This window comes from Apus apus, chromosome 3 (genome assembly GCF_020740795.1).
Source record: "Apus apus isolate bApuApu2 chromosome 3, bApuApu2.pri.cur, whole genome shotgun sequence".
Lineage (NCBI taxonomy): Eukaryota > Metazoa > Chordata > Aves > Apodiformes > Apodidae > Apus > Apus apus.
Window position 1 is genome coordinate 61,587,663 of NC_067284.1, and position 18,382 is coordinate 61,606,044.

Genomic DNA, 18,382 nt, shown 5'->3' on the forward strand with positions numbered 1-18,382 from the left:
CTCCAAAAGGCACATCAGAGAGCTGAGAAGGACCACTGCCAGGGACAGGGTATCAAGGCTTTTCCTGCATTTAAAAAGGAAAGAGCAGGCACTAGGAAATATGTGGCATCAGGGCTTAGAAAATTCCATGAACTGAACTGCAACAGCATGAACTTCTGTCAGCAGACAGCATTTTGGAGCAGTTGGGCTGAGCCCACAGTAAACTGCACCATTATTCTAGCATGCTCTGCCTGCACTGTCATTTCATGTTCAGGGCAGCCATTTGGATCAAGAGGTTTGGCAATAGCTCCTTTGTGACAAATCTCCCCACACAGATAGAAGAAGCCCTCCCAAACAAACATGTCACCTGGTGTCTGTCTACACTACATAAGAGATATGACACAGGGTGGCAGACCCTCCCAGGGAACCCCTGGTGAGGTTCCCAATCCTTCATGCTTCAGGAAGGTCAGGCACAACCCATCTTTTGGTCATGTCTGCTCTGTGCAAACTGTTTCCAATTTTCTGCCCACACATATCCCACGTGTTTAGGCTCAAGAGAGTGCTAGTGATGGACATGACACTTTTTCCACTTGCAAGCATCAGAATGCATCACTACACTGGTGTGGAGAACATGATGCAGCTACTGTAAGCTCCTTCTGGCAGAGAAGCACCAAGGACTCTGTTTTTTTTTCAGACTCAGCTGCCAGCATAGCCAGGTGGATGCCCAGGCTCTCTGGCTGGCTCACCTGCTGCATCCAGCTGGGTCACCTGAAGCAACCACCCACCCTCTCCCAGCCTTGGCCACTGAACTGATCTGCCCTGCAGCCCTTGAGAAGAGTCCATCCTTGCCAAACAACACCAACATTGAACTGAAGGTGCTCAGCTTTCAAATAATGAGATACTTTTACCATAGCATACCATTTCCCAGAGTACTTTTTAGCTTTATTGTGCAGTGTTGTGACATTCACAGATGATTCTGCATATATTTATGTGACAAAGACACTGATTTGACAATGCTCATTAAAGAACAATGGTGATAGCTGTTGATTAGAACTGACTTGAGACAGTTAGCGAAAACTTTGCTTCTGTCTCTCATTGAGGGGTATGCGATTAAAAGCTTTAAGACTAGCTTTAAGATGAGATGGTATTCTTTCACCCTCCCACAAACTATGCAGCTACAGCAATTTTTACTTAAGTGCCACTATTGTGTGTAATACTTCACAGTCTAACAAGACGGTGCAGCTCCTCTTCTGACGATACAGTTCTGGAAGGAGAGAAGCGGCAAATTTCCAGTAACAGGTAATATTAGAGCCATGCATTCATGCTGTATTTCACCGGAAAATACTAGGAAAGGAACATTTTTATCTTTTCAAGTAGATTTCCCTTCAGTGATTGCAAGCTGAAATCCCTGGCAGCAAAACATGCATGAAGAAATCTGACACAACACCTTAGAGAGGACAGTGCTGTGCACTTGTGACAGGAAAGGTGTTTCAGACAGGGAGCTGTTTGTGTAGCACAGACCATGTTTTAAGTTGTGCTATCCGGTATCAGTACCATCTCTTCCTCCCAGCCCTCCACAGCAGGTCCTACTCCTTCCCTAGGGTATGTGGCACTTTGTTCCATGGGAAAACCTTGTATGAAATGTTACACTATCAAACATGAAATTAAAATCTCGGGTTTGTGTTCCTTAGGGTTGCTGTCCCTCTCACACCCCAGCCAGGTACTACATTGATCTCTGTAAATTCCTGTTAGTCTCCAACTGTTTCTTTTCCCTACACCCTCAAAACCTGTTTACATAATTAGTTCACAACCTTGATTTTATACTATTTCCCCCCTCAGGCCCCTCAGATGTTTGGCGTAATCTACATTCAATTCCAGTGCACCCCAAAAGAAATATATGTTTCCTCTTTCCATCAGCCAGTGACTGTGAAAGGGTAGGCCCTGAGCTGGGGATGGCTTGAGGACAAGGACTAGCACCTGGGAAACAGTGGATCACTGACACTGCAGCAAAAATGGCTCCACAGGTTAAGGTCTGCACTCAACTAGCCCTCTCCGGCCATTGCATGTACACAGTGTGGAAAATACACATCAAATTAATGCTCAAGGCAAATACAAGAGACTTGATGCAACTGATTTTTAAAAGTTCACTTGACGAGGCAGTCACAGTGGTTATGCGAGACACTGCAAACCCACTCTGAAATTATGCAAAAGGAGCTGCTAGACCCACAAGGGAAAAAACACACTTGCTCATACCACTAGTGACATCCTGTCCCAGCCCAGGACCCTCACAGGGAGCAAGCCTCTCCTGAACCCTTGTGGCTGTCCCCTTATACAATGATGGAAGCTCCTCAATACCACACTCTTTGCCTGAGCTCTGCATATTTTGCAGTAATACACGCTATGTTTCCTCTGTACTTCTTCTTAGCCTGGTCTAGATGAGCATGTCCAGTAATCTCATGACGTGGAATGTGGCAAAAATGGTGCCAATACCGATCTACCTTACAGACTTTGTATTTTGCATCCCTTCCTGAAAGTACAAGAAAAGGTGCACACAGGCACCATAGCTGTTCTTGCACAACAAAATGATCACGTTTTCTTCTCTAAGAGGTTTTTTTTGGGGTTTTTTCTTTTTTGTTGTTGTTTTGTTTTTTTGTTATTGTTGTTGTTTTGGTTTGGGGTTTTTTTGTGTGTTGTTTGTTTGTTTGTTTTTTTACATATTGCCAGCTTTCAGGTGAAAACAAAAATGTGTTCTTGTCCAGTACCTCGGAGCTTAAGAAACACCAATATCATCTTTAAATCAATGAAGCAATTACACAGCAAGCCCAGCAGGCACAAAATACTTTCTGCAACTCACATATACAAATGACCTTTTTCCAGATGGTAGAACTATAATATTTTAGGTTGAGAAATAAATCTACACAATTCAAAACTATATGCCCTGGAGTGCTTAAAAAAAAATTTTCAAACTCTGCATATGTTTAAGTCCTAAGATTAAGGCCAGTTTTAAGCAGGATGTGTGTGAGCAAAATTTTATATCAGGCAATGGAGTTACATCCTCTTGCACCATATTTTTTTATGGCCCTAGGAGTGCAAAAATAGAAAAAGGACATTTTCATAAAGCTGTGGGCCACAGAAATGGATAAAATTTTGCATATTATGAGCAGGTACAGTACATGACTGACATAATCTAGAGCTCACATGATTCTACAATGTTAAATCTGACTGAGAAAACCTGTGAAAATGGATGTCCAGCATTAAATACAACATGAAAAATGCATTCAACCCAGAATGCATGAGACCATCACATAGTTAGCACGTTTTTCAGATAAGTCCCTGCTGCAAAGCATACCCATTCTCTTACATTCACCAAAACTAGAGTTTTCTTGAAAAGAAGGCAAAGCCATAGCATGACAGCAAGGGGCTGACCCTAGAGGGCACCCAGAGCCAACTCATCCCCTGATGTGTCTATCCTGTCCCTTGTCTGGGCTGGTGTAAATTGCTCTGGGAGAAACGATGACATGACTAACTTCCTCAGTTACTCCAAGGTGATTTCTCTGTTGTCCTTTCCTATTTGAAAGATGGAGGAAAGATGTATAGGGGGGAAAGGCTGAGCATTTAAAATGAATCAGCATTGTGCTGGAAGTCCTCTTGTTATCTCTAGTTTTTGTCTTTAATCAGAGAAAACAAGGTAGTGTGCGAACTAAAAATTCATTGAAGCCCCAGTGCAGACAAAGCAATCCTCATTTAACTTAGGATAAATCAGCTATTGGTCACATTTTAGGGTTTTCCTCTGAATCACTTTTGTTACATAGTTAGCTAACAACAAAACTCCTGCTCGTCTTCCTCTAAGTGTATACCTGGCTTTGTGTACAGAGGGGACACAATAGGGTCCAGCTTTCAGGCCCTCACATGCCTTCCCCCATCTTCACTGAAGGACTGCTCGTCTGGGTTCAATGCATTTAAGTTAGTCTTGGTGTGGCACCACAAGGTGATCCATCTTTTCTCCAGAGTAGAAAAAAAAAAGAATGAACCACTCTACCATTTTACAATGGCTGGTAGTAAGCATGCCTCCTATTGCTGCAGCAATATTCAATGAAACCTGAAAGACTTTTTTTTAATTACACCTGAATAGCTTCACCTTCCACTTATTCTTCATTTGAATTTACATCACAGCTATAATCTGGCAGCAAATCCCTCTCCTAGAGGAAACAATGATTGGACAATTAAATGTGAAAGCTCCATGAATCAGTGGATGAGCCACATGAAGACAGATTTCCCCTCCCTCCCCCCATTATAGTCCTACTGCCTTGTCGTCCCTCTGGTGTAAGCTCAGTTTCATGAGGAGCATTTGCTCTCAAAACTTCTCTTTTACACACGCACAGACCATGGCTTAAAGGTCCCTGGCTCAGCAGAAGGGCACTGTAAAGAGAGAAAAAAAAAAAAGTTAGCAACAAATGAGGGTCCTGGCTTGGGTTTGGCATGCCCCACCATGCTTCCCCTTTGAGGTGGGTGACTTTGTACTATTGAAGGCCTGAGATCATGTCCCAGTCTTTCAAAATAAGAGATGTCTGTCTCTTGGCACCTCTGTTATAGGCTGTGACTGGCTCTAGTTGAAGGCCTTATGGTCAGCAGCTAGTGCAGATTCTCAAAACCATTTTGGAGTCCTTCTTCACACACAGTGATGCAGATGTTAGATGAAAAAGACTAAGATAACCAGGTTTTGATGTTAGCTACAGTGGTGTTCAAGCTAATGAAAGCCTGGAGAATACCCACAGGGACAGACAGTTTTGTTTTCCAAGTCACACAGGAATCAGCAGGACTCTTTGCAGGGACCTACTCCTATGCTGCCCTGACACAACACTGTAACAGAAGAGCCCATGAAGAGACTGACAGAGTTAGCTCCTGCACCCCTTCAAATCAAGCCTACAGCCTCTAAGGACACTCTTTTGGTCATAACATTCAGAAGTGAGCATTTTCAGTAAGACTTTCCTCTCCCTCCCTGAGGGACACCACTAAATCACAGAGTGGATCTGCAGGTTATGTCAGTGGTGATGATCCTGTAAGAGATGATAGCCAAGAGGATCAAGACAACAAGTCAGTGTCCTTGTTCTAAAGACAGCACTTGGAGGATGAAGGGATGAACTGCGACTTGATTGATACTGTATGGCAGCTTTTCCACCAATGGGAGCCCTAGCAATGCTGGTCTGTGAATTTGTCTCTCATTTGGTGGCATGCTAAACAAAGGATAACACCCATGAAATAAACCCCATCTTCTTAAGCAGGGCCACAGCCTCCTCATCCTGTCCTAATCCCAGACCTGGGCCCCTGTGACCAGCATACACACTCCACTTGGGGTAGGCTGGCTGAGGAGCCAGCTGTGAAACCACAAGCTGTTACCATTTCAGTGAAGATGTCCACACAGGCATTGCGGATCCTCTCTGGGGTGGCAGGGCTGTCCAGCCTGAATGGTTCAGTAAGGCCAGAGTCCTTCCTTGCTGAGTAGATGGCATCTTTAATGGCATAAAACACTGAAGCAGAGAGGAACAGAGGTGGCTCTCCCACAGCCTAGACAGAGCACAGACAAGAGTGAGGCTGCAGCCCAAAACAGTCCTGGCCCTGAAAAGACTAATGAGGCTAAACACATCAGGAAGCCCTGGGTGACAGTCAGGAATTGTTTTGATTCCTCATTCCTTCTTTGTAACTTCTCAGCCTCCCAGAAGTGATCAGGATGGAAAGGTCAAGCTGAAACAGCCCCTTGCCTTCCGGATGTGAACCTCAGTCCACCAGATGCTATTGGTCAGGAAATACAAAATAAACCAGCCTCCAGTCTGCCAGGTTGTGATCAGCGAGGAGAGACTGCACTAAAACCATCCCCAGTCCATTTAAAGAAGAGACATTAGGCAAATAAAAGCTTTCTGACACAACAAGGTTGTTATGAAGGAAAAAGGGACTAACACATTCCAACAACCTTTTGGATGGTGCTAAAATGGTAACAAAGGGAATTCCGATAAGGCAGTGCTAAATTGTCTGGGCAGACAGCACAATGCTCCATCACCAGAGGTCCTTGCAAAGCAGCAGAAATGCCTCTCTGACGAGTTACACAAGCATGACCTAGTACTGATATCCCTGACATCTCCTTTTTTTCTGAATTCTGTCATCAGCACTAATCACCCTAAAAGTTCTGCTCATTGATAAAGATGTTACTGTAGGTGGAAGGGAAATGGGAAACTCTGAGGAGGCAGGCCAGGCACAGACAAATACCAATGCTGGGTGGCCTCTTGAAATGCTCTGTTGAACTATAAGTAAAGCAAATTATTTGATGCTGTACATCCAGCCCTGGTCTGTGTAGCTCTCACTAACTGCAGAGAACAGCACTAAATGCAGTGGAAACAGCTGAAGGACACGTGGATTAATAATGGACCTTTAAGGGTAGTATAAGCACAATGAAAGAAGAAGAAAAGAAAGAAAAACATGCACACTCAGACACAACATCTTGATATAACAGATCTGGAGAAATTACACTGCTGGAAACATCTGCCTTGGTGCCAGGGAAGGGCAACCAGGGAGCTGACATGCAGCGGGAGGCTGGCAGCCTCTGACAGCAGAACTGGCACAGCAAAGCCTCTTCAGTTCTTCAATGGACAATTAGGGCAATAATGTGCAGTCTGTTTCAGTTCTTCCTAACTATAAAGGACAGTATACATACATATGTATACACACATATACATAGTAAGTATACATACATATACATAGTAAGGAATAAGAATACATCCTGACCCCAGAACAAAGCCAGCATAACAAGATTAACTATTTAGACACATGCATTATTACTTGATCACACTCAGCTTCATAGAATTAAAGAGCAGTAAGAGGCCTGCAGATCTCACAGTAATACCTTGGATGAATAAACCGCCTTGCTGTTTGGACAGTCACGGAGAAGAGACACGTAGAATTCTGTTGGGATGTCTCCGAATGCTGGGATTTTATACATGCCAGGCCCTCGAGTGTACAAGTTCCCTTCAGGAGAATAGCGCAGCTCCTCCATGGTGAAGAGACCAAGGCCTTGGACAAATGCTCCTTCTATCTACAAACACAACCATACAAGGTCACAGTATTTTTTTTATTGTTGTTCTTCCCTGCACAAGAACAAACAGTGATGATTTCCAGTGGAGTTTTCAGCCCTCCTCTCCTGACTAATTTCCCACTTTTAATCTCTAAAACCTTGTCCCTTCTGTCAGGTACAGCTTGGCATCTTCACACAATTTCTGTGTTCCCATATAGATATGGCTGCGTTTCCCTGGCAGGTGAAGTAATTTACAAACATGCAAACAGATAGGGTGTAAACACAGCACAGGAATTTTCTGATGAAACAAGGCGGAGGGAAGGGGGGAGAATAAAAAAATCAATGCCGTAACATTGATTCTTTCACAGACAGAGTAACACTGAATGAATTGTATTTACTAATAATTCAAAGGACAAGAAGACTAAAAGGGCTGAAGACAACATTTCTGAAGACAAACTATTTTATGCTTTCTGCTTCACTGTAAATGTTTTCCTAAGTACTGCATATTCTCAGGGCACCAGCACAGACACCTGCAAGAACACTCCCATATCCATTCAAGTACTGAAGACTTCTTTGCATAAGTTTTCTACTGTAAATTTTAGGAAAAAATAAAAATAAATAAATAAAAAGAAGGGGAGCAGTGATGAGAGGAAGACATGCTTGAACAACCTTACATGAAGAAGCTCTGCTGTCTGTGCCCACAGAGAGATCTGACAGGAAGACCAGACTAAAAATTTGGCGCAAACATTCTTTAACCCAGGTCTGTGTACTTGTGTTCCTGCAGTCATACAACACCCTCTCTCTTCTATGCCCCCTGATCCTCTACAGCAATTCATGGAAGGTCACAGGAAATTGAGATCTCTGACAGTGTCTATAGAGCCCATTTCTCTGCTCTCTGACCCAAACTGACAGGCTGCAAAGACAGAAAGGCTCCTTTTCCCCTTGGCCACTTCCCAAAAAAGTCTGTTTCAGAAAAAACACTGCTTTCAAATAAGTTTTGTTTTAACTATAGCAAAGGTTCACAACTTGTGCTCTCCTGCAAATCCCGGCTCCTGCAGCAGTTGCACTAGAGTTACACTGGATCAACATCTAGAGTTAGCAAGGGAGCTACAATGGCTAGATGAGCACATGCAAACGCCTAATAATGGATCTCCTCATTGGTATATAAAACCTTTATTTGCTGAGAGATACTATTGTGATATTGACAGATAGGAGTACAAAAATCAGGTGTGGGATTTAGTCTCACATGCTACATTGTAGAAATAAAACCTGGGATGATGTTATTCCATCGTATTAGTATTACCTGGATTAATTCCTTAGTCAAGGCAGATGCCAGAAAGCATCAATGTGCTGGTAACTGGAGAATATCCTGTAGTCTTAATATCCAAGGAAAAAGACCCCAACGGGATATTTCTCTATATGTTTCTGTGCCTATTGCATAGTTAAGTGTAAGTTTTCATAGCTAGCCTAAAATGTCTCACTGGATACCCAGGTTTAAAATGCGGTTTGGTCCATCTAGAAAAGCCTGAGCGTAGCGTGATAAGTTTAACATGGTGGAAATAGCAACACTATTTTACTTACCTGTCCTATATCTATGGCTGGGTTCAGGCTGGTACCAACATCCATAACAATGTCTGTGCGAATATTCTAAAAGGCAGAAATAAGGAATAGATCAGCACAGACCACTGAAACTGGTACACCATGGTCTTCTGTGAGGAGTAATGTATCCAACCACTGCCCACACTTGGCCAGTGTTCAACAATCTATCTCAACCCAACTCAACATACCAACTAATCTGAGTTCATCCCTAAATGAAATCAAAGGAACTGAGTGCAGTTTTCCCCAGAGATCCAGTGGACCTAATTTATATTAGTTCCAAGCTGCTAGCATCAGTGGTCAGTGCTCTGTAACTGAGCATAACCTAGGTCAGATTCTGATGAAATTTTTTCTTTATTTATTTCTAAAAGTCTTCAGTACTATTTTTAATTATTAACTCAACTCCAATATGTTTCTGTTCTTTCATGCTAACAGAGTTTTGCTATCTCTTACTTAAGCAAATCCAATAACTTTTGCAATCATTCATTAAGCCTCCTAATACCCCTGCAGGGTAGATAATTATTGTTTTATTATACTTTACAGATTGTTGCACTGTGGAATAGATGAGTTAAGAAATTTACTGAAGGTCACATTAGACCAATGACAGAGCTAGGAACAGTTGACACCCAATATTTGTTCTAACTCCCTGAGAATTTTTATTTCACCTAAACACAGAAGGCTATTTCATTGCTGAACCCCTCACCTTGTGGTCACCTGTCAGGCAATCTATCTCAACCTCAGAGCAAGCAACGCCATAACTGAAATAGCAGAATGGTTTTCCTTCGTTCTTTTCAAAGTCATAGCCAAGGTCAGGAATTCTTGATACAAAGAAAAATAAAACCATGTTAAATTCCATGAACAGTCAAAATGAACACAAACACATTGCAACTTCCCTAAATCCTAGTTCAGTTTTGATTCATCCCTTTGATCAAGTCCATGCAGAAATAGAAAGTGTAAACAACTATAAATGGAAATCTGTAGAAATTGCTCTGTATTCCAAAACCTAATCAAAACTATCAATTTATTTTAGCTATTTTTATTTTCCCATTAATCTCAAGGCTTGTGATTTCTATTACGAACTCATTCCTACCAATCCACTACCAAAGCTTTTGCTTTTAGAGTGCAGTTGAACATTTCTTGGAGGTCAAAGTTCAGAGCATAATTGTGTTCAACCAGAAACTGGACTAGGCTAAAAATTGACTTTAAGCACACTTCAGGGCAAATTTTGTATCTGGCTACTTATACTTTGTCCGAAAACTGGTTTATTGAAATACTGACAGTCACTTCATTAAGACAAAAGCACATTTCAAAGATGCAACAGAAATGAGCTCATATTCTTTTTTAGTCCTAAACAGGCTGTTCTCAACACTGCATTTAATTTTTTATGTCAACCTCTCTGCTGCAAAGATGATGGATCTCTGTTTTCCTCCATCAGTGAAGCTGACTAAGAAAAGTGACTAATTTTGAAACAATACAGGAACCAGCAAGAGTTTAAAGTGGGAGAATTAAATTGAAAACAGTGATATCTGCTCATGCCATGACAGGGTACCACTCCAGCCAGTTGCCATAAGAAGCTTAGTACTCAAGGACAAAGCCCCTTGCCTACTTTTTCCCTGTATGACAGTTCTAGTGCAACACTAAATCACGAGGCTGATACAGAACAGAGTCCCAGACGAAGCTCTGATTTCATTTATGACTCCTCAAAACCTAGGTCAGCTAGAGTAAAGTTATATCTACTTCTGATTTACATGAGATCTGAAATTGGCTCCAAGAACTGTGCTCCATTGGTAAACAGTTCCCCCCAGTCAGGAGAGTGTTAACCTCAGCTTAACATTTCTAGGTAAAAAAGAGAATGTAGTCTTAAATTAGAGCAGTGACAGGGGGCTAGCGGCTGTAAATCCTCCCATAATTTCCATGGATGCAATCCATGCAGTCAAGTAAGAGCTGCACCTCTGCAGTGTGAATATTCACTCACCTATAAAATCCTGTGGCCGACAGACTAACACAGTCCTCATAGGCAGCTTTAATCTGGCAAAGTGAGCAAGAGTTTGAAAACAGTAACTAACCAACCAGTTCCTGCAAAATAGCTACCCCAAACACATTTCCAGGAGAACATGAGTAGGTGTCGAGTGACAGACAGCTGTCATGAGACCCAGCACCAGCAGTGCCAAGGGAAACATCATGATGCAGCCACTTCCCCAAACAGCCCAGTCAGCAGCTACCAAGGGCAGAACTTTCCCATTGGCAGCAGAGTAAGGCTTGTCCTTGTTTGTTTGTATCTCAGCTACAGGTTAGACTTTCAGCCTCAGAGACAAAGGTTAAACTGACAGTCAATTTGACTTCAATGAGGCCAGGCAAAATCTTACCTTGACTTCCAAATCACAAAGGCAAAGCTCTTCCCATGAAGGGAAGAGCTGGATCAGAGTATGGTCTGAGAGTCTTACCCCACACCAATCTCTTATTATGGAGGGTACAGACATATTGCAGCCATGGAACATTACAGGAGTTGCATGGCAGCTCCACAAAGAGTTGTCATTGTCACAGAATCCCTTCACTACAAATCAGGTTTCTTCCTGCCTAAAACTACAGCCTGACTAGAAAGATACAAGTAGCCACTCAATAGTTTTATTAGGTCAAGTATTTCATAGGCAGGCCCCAGGATCTGAAGAAAAGTCAGTATTAAATGTTTTGGGGATGACCTCTTGCAAGTTTTTATTACTTCCATTGCCAAGTTTCTCCTTCACTGTCTTTACTCAAATCTTTGATAGCAAGATGCAGAAGGCCTGGAGAATATACAGGGTTTGTAATTTAAAACAATCTGACAACGCCCACTTGTCTCGTGGCAGATACAAAACAGCTTACCCAGTCTTCCCAGGATCCTTTGGGATTAGACTGTTTGATCGGCTCAAGCCTTTTTAAGATAACGTGACATGCATTCTAGAAACAAAGAGGGAGTGAAAAACAATATATTTAGATTGGAAAAGTAATCTTATAGTATTATAGCCCTACAAGAGTTTCAAAGAACCTTCTGTTTAAATCAATATTGCCTTTAGCATACCATAAATAGGAACAAAGTTCACTAACAGATGTCTTGCTATATGGGAAGAAATGTTGACTAAAAAGGATTTTAAAGCAGATTAGCTGTGCTGATAGCAGAAGGGAATCCCAAATACAGCACAGAAGTGTCCAGACCATGACACAAAGTTTTCTATATCAAGACAAAGCAGGACTTCTTAGCTTATCTATCAAGATGATCCCAGAACACTGAAAAAAAAAATAAATACATATTCTTGCCAATATCCAACCTACTCAAACAAGTTGTGCAGAGAATAAAAACAGTCTGATGTTTTTACTTTACAGGTTAGACATCCCCTTTTTTAAACCTGAGAATGAGCAGTATTAAATTATTCTTTTCAATGGAAAAGACACATATCTTGCAAATAAATGCACTGGTAATTCTACCACGACCAAGATGGTCACGACCACACCATGGCTACAGAAGGATGCTTGCTCTGAGCGTATGAACACTTAGAGGTCTCTAGTTCTGGAGCACAGCCCACAAACCATCTGCTATTAATATTTGTAGCACAATATCTGTTAGAGATAAGGCCACATAATTACAAAGAAGCTAGCTATTTAAATAGACAATTTGTTCTGTTCATTTTGAGTAATCACAAGCACTACATTTTTTAAATACATAAGGACTGAAGGAGAGTTTTGAACAATTTGGGGAAAAAAAAAAAAAAAAAGGTCATTCATAATCTAACATTGCCAGTAGTTACAGCAGGTAACTAATTCCTTAGGCTGGAATTGCCTTTTGATTGTTACATTTTCCTTAAGGAATAGAAGAACACACATTGAGTTTTCATGTTTTCATGTTTTGGAGTCCTAGCTTATCAACCACTAGTTTAAATAACTCAGTTTCTGTACATGGACAGCCATTCCATTGATGTCTGCGCTGACAGATGCGGCTGTTGGGGAGGTATTTGGGACAGTGTTTGTGCTGGTCTCACTGATGTAAATTTTGGAGGTGGGGATTCCCAGTGACCTGCTAGCAACCTGCAGAGCAAAGTAAACAAATGGTAAGCAGCTGTTCTTTTATATAATCATTATCATTCATTGCTTACACTGGAACGCCTATCCTCTCCTGTACTAAATTTCATTTTTCTTGAAGACTCAGTTGATTTGATGACCAAGAACTAACCAGAACATTGTTAAGCTTGCCCTTCACAGACTAAATGTGTGCAAGCACATACATGTACACTTTTGCCACAATAGCAGATATTCACTTGAGTATTGTGAGACTAAATTATTTTCTCAAGAATTACAAGAATCAGAGCTTAAAGAGCCCCATTAGATTTCCCTGCCAAAGCAGTGTTGCTCCATTAGGCCTTTTTAACTGCAAAGGCGTTAGCATATGTAGATAAATATGTTTGCAATATTTTTTGTATAAAATACATATAAACTGCAGTTTATGGGATAAAATGAAATTGCCAGAGAAACTAGACTGTAAGCATAACCTGCATCATCTACATAATAAGAGTTAAGATTTTGAAGAATTTAATTCTCATACTCAATCGTGATAACACTGAAAATCTAGCACTGCTGCTGAAACAATTAAGAGGAATTAGTCATTATTTATTGCCTTATGCATGCACACAGAGGAATTGTCAAGCTTTCTTGACACAAGACGTTACTATAGTGTGAGTGCAATTTTCCTGAAAAGACATCTCATTTGGTTAAGTCCAAACTTAATATTACCTGAATCATTTTGGTATGAAGTCCTTGACCCATCTCAGTCCCCCCATGTGTTAGTAACACAGAGCCATCTGTATACACATGGACCAGAGCTCCAGCCTATAAAAGGGAACATTAATTAGTCATAAGTGAACTAGCAAAGTACTTCACAGATTTCAGTTACAAACCACAGAGAGAATTCATCTGGAACTAGACCAACATTGTTCTTCAGTGGAATTAAAATTACTAGCTTACACTTGAGGTGAGTTTGGTTTAGTCTCACCTACTCACCAGAAGTTCCAGTGTCATAACAAACCTCAGTCAGTATTTTCAGCTCAGAAAACAGGTGAAGTAACCCAAACATGCCCCTCTGAAACAGCGACACACCCTTCACCTGAACTTGCTGACAGCACTGACAGTTCATCAAGTCAGGTCAAACACAAACAGTTTAACTGCTGAGGAAGAGGGACTAGGCAGGGAAATGAACATAACGCAATATGTGTGGAAATGTAGCTGCATTGTGGTGTCTTTTGGACAGTATAAACTGTTAACTGTTGTGTTGTTCATTTTGGTTGGAAAAATGTGTGCTTTTTCTTAACTAATTTACTACTTCTCTGAAAAGCTCCACTATGGTGCAAATGGATGAGGGCCTAGGGAAAGCAGCATAAATCTAGCTTCTCTACAGAAAAGATGAACAATGCTTACAGACCTGGTTTAGGAATGGGACGGTGAAACTGATGCCAAATTTGGTAGGAATGATGCACATCCCTCGCTTCTTCCAGCGATTCTGCCTAAAAGGAAAGAATATTATTCATATACTCATGAGGTTTTCAATACAAAAAAATACTATGTTTCCCTCCAACAGCTTGATTATAAAAGTAGAAATTAAATACCTGAATGCAATGTTGGCCATTAATGAGTAGTTTTTATGAAAGAGTGGCTTTGTTTATGGGTCCCAAAAAGAAGAAATCCAAACTGAAGATACTAATCTAGGTGTTACAGAAGCAATTGTCTGGACTATTAACTATTCTGTTGTATATACAAGCCAACTGAAAAAGACTATAAGGCAGTGAAAAGCCTAAACATATTGCCTTGATAGCCATTTGAAAAGCCTAGCTGGACTTTAGAGACTCCCCCCCTCCTTTGCTACATTGCCCTCACAAAATCATGTCATGCTATGTCTTAGTTAAGCTACCAGCTCACTGATGAAAGTTTCTTCCCACAGTGAGAATGAAGGAATTTTCAAAAACAGAAATTTTTAGAAGTCACTCACAAATACAAGGTCTGACTTGACTCAAGTTGCTAAGAGAACTTCAGAGTTTAGGAGGCAAAACGTGCACCCAGTAAGAAGAAAGCTCCGGAACACCTACTTGTTGAATTCTTCAATTAGTTTCTTCCTGGCATGATAGTTAGAGCTTGACAAACATTCATCCCAGCATCTTCGTAGAGTAAATCCCTCCAGCTTTTGGTTAAAATGAGTCAGGTCTCCTTCATTGTACAGATTGAGCTTTCGCACCTTCCCGAAGAGAGATATAAAGGACGTGCCAAGTTTAATGCTTCAGACTATGTCTTTTCAATGGCCAATATCAAATGCAAGTTGGTTCCTAGTTTTACTCCTCTGATCACTCTACAGAACAATAGAATTAACCGACATATATCTATTTTTGGGAAAATGGGGACTAAGACATTAAGGCTGGGAATTTTCAAGAGAGATTGGAATTTTAGCACATTTCTAGTAAGATTAAAGTACCTAGTGCCTTCATATTTTTTTAAAATTATCTATCCCTAAAGCATGTGTTAACACAGTTGAGGCTACCGAGGGGCTTTAATGAAGAGAAGAGAATCCATGCTATAATTTGTGCCACACAAAGTCTGAGATACTCCTAAGGGCTCAGCAAAAATGAAACAAAAGTTTGTATGCTTAATACTTTTCTGTTGTTTTGCCCAGTTCTCAGAGCTTGTTCAAAGGCAGCACCACCCTGAAGCATGTCAGTGAGTCTGTACCTCCTCAGGTGGCAGGCCACACTTCCGAGCAAGGTCACTCATCCAGCACTCAGCAATCATCATTCCTTGGGGCCCTCCAAAGCCACGGAAGGCTGTATTGGAAGGTAGGTTTGTCTTACAAACAATTCCCACACTACTGACATTAGGGATGTTGTAGGAGTTATCCAAATGTAACAGGGCTCTGTCCATAACCTGGTAAAGAGAAGGAAAGGAGGTGAACATGCTTTATATTAATCATCTCAGCCTTCTCACTAGCTGCCAAACCCAGGCTGGAGAGCCCTGAAGCTAATTTACAACAGCAAGCACTTTCTCTTGCACCCTGCAGGTCTGCAGTCAACACAGCTAGATGAGCACTGAGGAGCAGCCAGCACTCCCACTCCATTTGCAAGAGTGTCAAAGTGTTATTCTCCTGAAGGACAGGACAATTTGCACACTTCTCTATTGACACTTACGACCCTGGGACAGACTGAGCTTCAAAGTCGTTTGCTGGCCCTGGGCTCATGCTGAGCCAAACTGCTACTAAATGCCATTGTCTACCTGGAAGAACCACAATCTTCTTTTTATTATAATCAGCAATGTGTTACTGAAAAGAAGTCTTGCTGATATCAAGTGACTGGACTATAGCAGTAAGAGCAATTATATGAAATAAAGATTTTCAATAGCTACATCTGAACTGCAAGATTTGAGATCTTTGTCTGCTAATTGTCCAAACCAGGAAAGGGCCAGACCTTCTTTCTGGCTTGGTGTTCCCAGATTTCCCTTGCAGCAGAAGAACAGAGAGGAGATTATGCACAACCCAAACTTATTTCAACATGGGAGTGCTTTCCAGTCCCCTAAACCAGACACAGTCAAAAAGACAATTCACAAAGATGTACTCTCAACCAGGCCCTTAGTTTAGGCAAAGACACTTGCCGGCCATTCTGCTCTGCACAGCATCAACTACATTGCTAGCATTGATCGTGGCCCTGGTAGAGAGCTCTTGCAGTTCTCTTCTTATGAAATAGATTCCTTTTTGCAGAAAATTATCAAATACTCAGTGGACTAGAGGAAAGGACCTAGAACAAATATGACTGACAGTAGGCTATTGGGGTTGGTCACTCACATGACAAAAAAAAGAGTGTTTTACTCATCAGCACAAAAATTCTTGGAGACAAACTCAGAACTCATGACCATTCTTAGTGCTTGTGAACCCAACATTAGCTTTAACCAGTCCTTAACAAGCTTATTGATTAAGGTTCTCTGCTCTCATCAGACTTTGGTGTTTCTTATTCCAAGGAACTAGCTTTCTCAAAGTTGGGGAACTATCGGTCATCTTGCGTTGTGCAAGAATTTTCCCATCTCAGCCCTCTGTAATGCAAAGCAAACTTTCTTGATCCTTTTGTCAAATTGAAGTTATTACAGCATCAATAAGAATTACATGGCACATGCCAAGGTAGGTCAGGTGGCTTAGAGAGCAGTTGTAGAGAGCACAATACACAAGCAGTGCTATAGATAACAGCTGTCTGAATTCAGAGCAAAAGGTTGCACAGTGAAACATTTGCCTAGTTAGCCATCAGAAAATTCTACTTACACCATGAGAGAGGTCTATAGAGTTGCCCCCATTGCTGTAGTATGACACCTCCAGACTCTTGACTTTCCCATTCTTCATGAAACCAACCTGCCAAGAGAATCTTCCTCAGTAATCAATTTTCTACAAAATGTTCTGTTTCATGCTTCCCTCCAAAAACTGAATGGACCTCATACAGGCAAAATGTTGACTGTCCTCTGCTGCAGCGGAGGCCAAGCACAGGCAGCAGCTGAGGAAGCTTCCCAGTAAAGGGTCCATCTATGCATCTTAATCTTGCTCCAGAGAACTCTTCTAAAATAAGTGCTTGCCACTTGTCACAGCCACACTTTTCTTAACAGGTTTTTTGCTTTGAAAAGCAGAGGCAGTTGGATGGGGATTGAAGAGGAAAGCAACTTAACAAAGCAAACAGTAGTAAACAAATGGGGGAGCATCAGCAGTTGTGATTGTCAACAGGGAAAAAGTCTAAATTGCAAGGAAGAGGGAAGTATTTATGCTGAGGTGAAAACGGAACCATCCAAGACAAAAGGACTTCAACAAGAAACACTATAACCCAGCTGACCCAATCCATTAGCAGTAGGGGACATCAGCAGTGAACCAACCAGAGCAAGAATTTTTTCAGTCTCTTACTACTTTCTGATGTTTCAGATGACAATGTTGAGACAATGGTGCATTCATTTCATATGTATGCATACCTTGTATCTCCCCAAGAAGGGATGTCTCCCACCACTTATCAGCATGTCCTCATCTCGATCCAGCATGCACCTTACTGGGCGGCCAGCTCTGTTAAAGGATATATTTATCAGGCAAAGACTGAAACACACAGTTCCTACAGAGCAAGACTCCCATCTTCTTGGTGAGCATTGTCTTTCCAGAGTAGCAATGGGGAGCTGGGGGTGAACTGCTTGGTTTATATATCTTCCTCTTAGGAAGATTGCAAGATTAAGTTAAAAAAATTTAAGATCTTAAAAATTAGAACCAGTTCATGAAAACTCTTGCAGAGACACAGATTAAAGAGTATAGTTTCTTACAGAGACAGATGCTATTAACTGAAGAATCACTGTTTTCCAGTGAGAATGCCGTATGAAAAGTACCAACTAACCTTCCATTTGACCTTGTTTTTTATTTGTTTATTCATTATCTAAGGAGGAAAAAAAGGAAGAGAGGAGAAGTTTATCTTAATTTTCTCACAATTCTGATTTCCCAGTGCCTCTCTTCAGGTTGTAAAAATACTTCAGGAATGCCATGTTCTTTCATAACCTCTGGGTTATAAACCAGTGGTTTGGCTGGCAGAGATAAAGGAAAGAAATAAGCGCACATGCATTACTGATTAAGTAAATAAAGCAGGTCGTTTGCAAAGAACACGAAACATAAAGCTGATTTAAGCACAGGAGCTTCATTTTGGCTATTCTCTTCCAAAGGTATCTTATAAAATTGCT

The 18,382-nt window shown here is 41.3% G+C and overlaps 1 protein-coding gene across 1 annotated transcript in view; it reads right to left on the bottom strand.

Moving 5' to 3' along the window:
* Positions 1-894: 894 nt before the first annotated feature.
* Positions 895-18,382, bottom strand: part of XDH (xanthine dehydrogenase) — a 53,526-nt gene continuing 36,038 nt past the window's right edge. Inside the window, exons 24-37 of the mRNA XM_051614490.1 lie at positions 17,639-17,726; positions 16,950-17,036; positions 15,380-15,571; positions 14,746-14,891; positions 14,085-14,166; positions 13,400-13,495; positions 12,569-12,697; positions 11,501-11,575; positions 10,614-10,666; positions 9,342-9,456; positions 8,624-8,689; positions 6,875-7,063; positions 5,377-5,544; positions 895-4,398 (exon numbers count right to left, since the gene is read on the bottom strand). Coding sequence (XP_051470450.1) covers positions 4,348-4,398; positions 5,377-5,544; positions 6,875-7,063; positions 8,624-8,689; positions 9,342-9,456; positions 10,614-10,666; positions 11,501-11,575; positions 12,569-12,697; positions 13,400-13,495; positions 14,085-14,166; positions 14,746-14,891; positions 15,380-15,571; positions 16,950-17,036; positions 17,639-17,726 — 1,537 coding nt within the window. The 3' untranslated portion in view covers positions 895-4,347. The remainder of the gene's footprint in view (positions 4,399-5,376; positions 5,545-6,874; positions 7,064-8,623; positions 8,690-9,341; positions 9,457-10,613; positions 10,667-11,500; positions 11,576-12,568; positions 12,698-13,399; positions 13,496-14,084; positions 14,167-14,745; positions 14,892-15,379; positions 15,572-16,949; positions 17,037-17,638; positions 17,727-18,382) is intronic.